Source organism: Mandrillus leucophaeus, unplaced genomic scaffold (assembly GCF_000951045.1).
Source record: "Mandrillus leucophaeus isolate KB7577 unplaced genomic scaffold, Mleu.le_1.0 Scaffold624, whole genome shotgun sequence".
In the NCBI taxonomy this organism is placed as follows: domain Eukaryota; kingdom Metazoa; phylum Chordata; class Mammalia; order Primates; family Cercopithecidae; genus Mandrillus; species Mandrillus leucophaeus.
Window position 1 is genome coordinate 30,612 of NW_012106742.1, and position 1,705 is coordinate 32,316.

General features: G+C 59.6%; 1 protein-coding gene and 1 pseudogene across 2 annotated transcripts in view; both read left to right on the top strand.

The window, feature by feature from the left end:
• LOC105554065 overlaps positions 1-844 on the top strand; it is an 11,852-nt pseudogene extending 11,008 nt beyond the window's left edge.
• A 45-nt stretch (positions 845-889) lies between these two features.
• The window catches only part of INTS3 (integrator complex subunit 3), a 47,713-nt gene continuing 46,897 nt past the window's right edge, over positions 890-1,705 (top strand). The window contains exons 1-2 of one of the 2 annotated variants that reach the window (XM_012000287.1): positions 907-1,045; positions 1,389-1,623. In XM_012000287.1, the coding sequence (XP_011855677.1) occupies positions 1,471-1,623 (153 nt within the window). In that variant the 5' untranslated portion in view covers positions 907-1,045; positions 1,389-1,470. Of the gene's footprint in view, positions 1,624-1,705 lie in introns of both variants that reach the window. The other variant, XM_012000286.1, reaches the window with a different exon arrangement.

Genomic DNA, 1,705 nt, shown 5'->3' on the forward strand with positions numbered 1-1,705 from the left:
TTTTTTTTTTTTTTTGAGACGAGTTTTTGCTCTTGTCGCCCAGGCTGGATGGAGTGCAGTGGCGCGATCTCGGCTCACTGCAACCTCCGCCTTCCGGGTTCAAGCGATTCTCCTGCCTCAGCCTCCCAAGTAACTGGGACTACAGGCGCCTGCCACCACGCTCGGCTAATTTTTGCATTTTTAGTAGAGACGGGGTTTCACCATGTTGGCCAGGATAGTCTCAATCTCCTGACTTCGTGACCCGCCCGCCTCGGCCTCCCAAAGTGCTGGGATTACAGGCGTGAGCCACCGCGCCCGGCCTAAGGGTCAATGCACTTTTTTTGCAAAGTCTGATAATTGCACTTGTGAGAGCGCACACACTTGCCTGTGTGATGCACTCCTAGCTCTGGGAGTTGGCTTCATACCATCCGACGGCATTTGCTCTGTGACTGCCTACGGGTTGGGGTACCGTTGCCTCCCCGACCCTGCCACTTCGTTGCAGGCTTCGTGTCTCTCAAAGCCAAGCAGGAACATTGCCCAGGTTCCTGCACCCACCCAAATTCTAAAAGGAGGAGGGAGGAGGGCGGAGGGTGACACCGCGCATGCGCGTCAGCGCACGCAAGCGCAGCCTCTCTCCTTCCTGATCGCCTCGCGCTCCCACCCCACCTGAGAGCAAAGGAGGGAAGCGATTGGGCACGCTAGTTGCCCATCAGACCAGGCTCTCTTCTCCCTCAACACAATTGGCAGACGGGGAAAAGGCCGGTCCGCCGAGATCTTCCTACCCCTTGGAGACTCAGTGCCACCGCGGAAGCAGCTATTGGCGGAGGCCAGAGGCCGCGACTGCTCACTTCCGGCGCGGGCCTAGAGGATTTCTCCCCCTCCCTCGCCCTCGCCTTCGCCCTCCGCCTTCCCACCCCCCGCCCTTCCACCATGGCTGCCTCTGTGTGGTGTGGGGAGACGCTGGTCCTCCCTGTCCTCCCATAGCGCTTATTGCCTCACCCTCACCCCCTAGGGGCCGGATCCAAAGGCGCTTCACTTCCCAAGCCTTGGGGCATCAGCCAGGAAGGTTTCCTACCTCCTACTTCAGGGGCAGGACTCCTCTTTCCCCCCCAACGGGGAAAAGAGGCAGAAACTTAGGGTTTTCCCTCCTTTTCTTAGGGTCAGACGCTCTTAGGGTCCACTTCTTCAGGGGCGGAAGCCTCTCCTACCCTTCCCATAGGGGCACAGGCTTTTATCCCACTGTACTTCGGAGCCAGCGGCTTTCCCTCAGCACTGCCACCCCAAAGTCAGGACCCAGAGGACTCTGCCTTCGCCCCCAACGCAGGCGCGGCCTTTTGGAGAGGAGGGAGGAGTGGAGAGGACAGGGGCCCTTGCTCTCCCCTCCCCAACTTGTGCCTCTTGTCCCCCAGTCCCTGGCAATCCAGAGTTCCTGATATCTAGGACTTTCCATCCATCCACTCCCTGACCTTTTCCCGTCTCCTGGCTGCAGCCATGGAGTTGCAGAAGGGAAAAGGGGCAGCAGCAGCAGCAGCAGCTGCTTCGGGAGCAGCGGGAGGTGGAGGAGGAGGAGCGGGAGCAGGAGCACCAGGAGGGGGGAGGCTGCTACTTTCAACCAGTTTGGATGCCAAGGATGAGTTAGAGGAGGTAGGTGTGGGGGGAGGGAAGGGAGTTAAGAAATTGGGTTTTGGAGGGATACTGGAGCGGATACCGGGTGGGGGGACGAGGG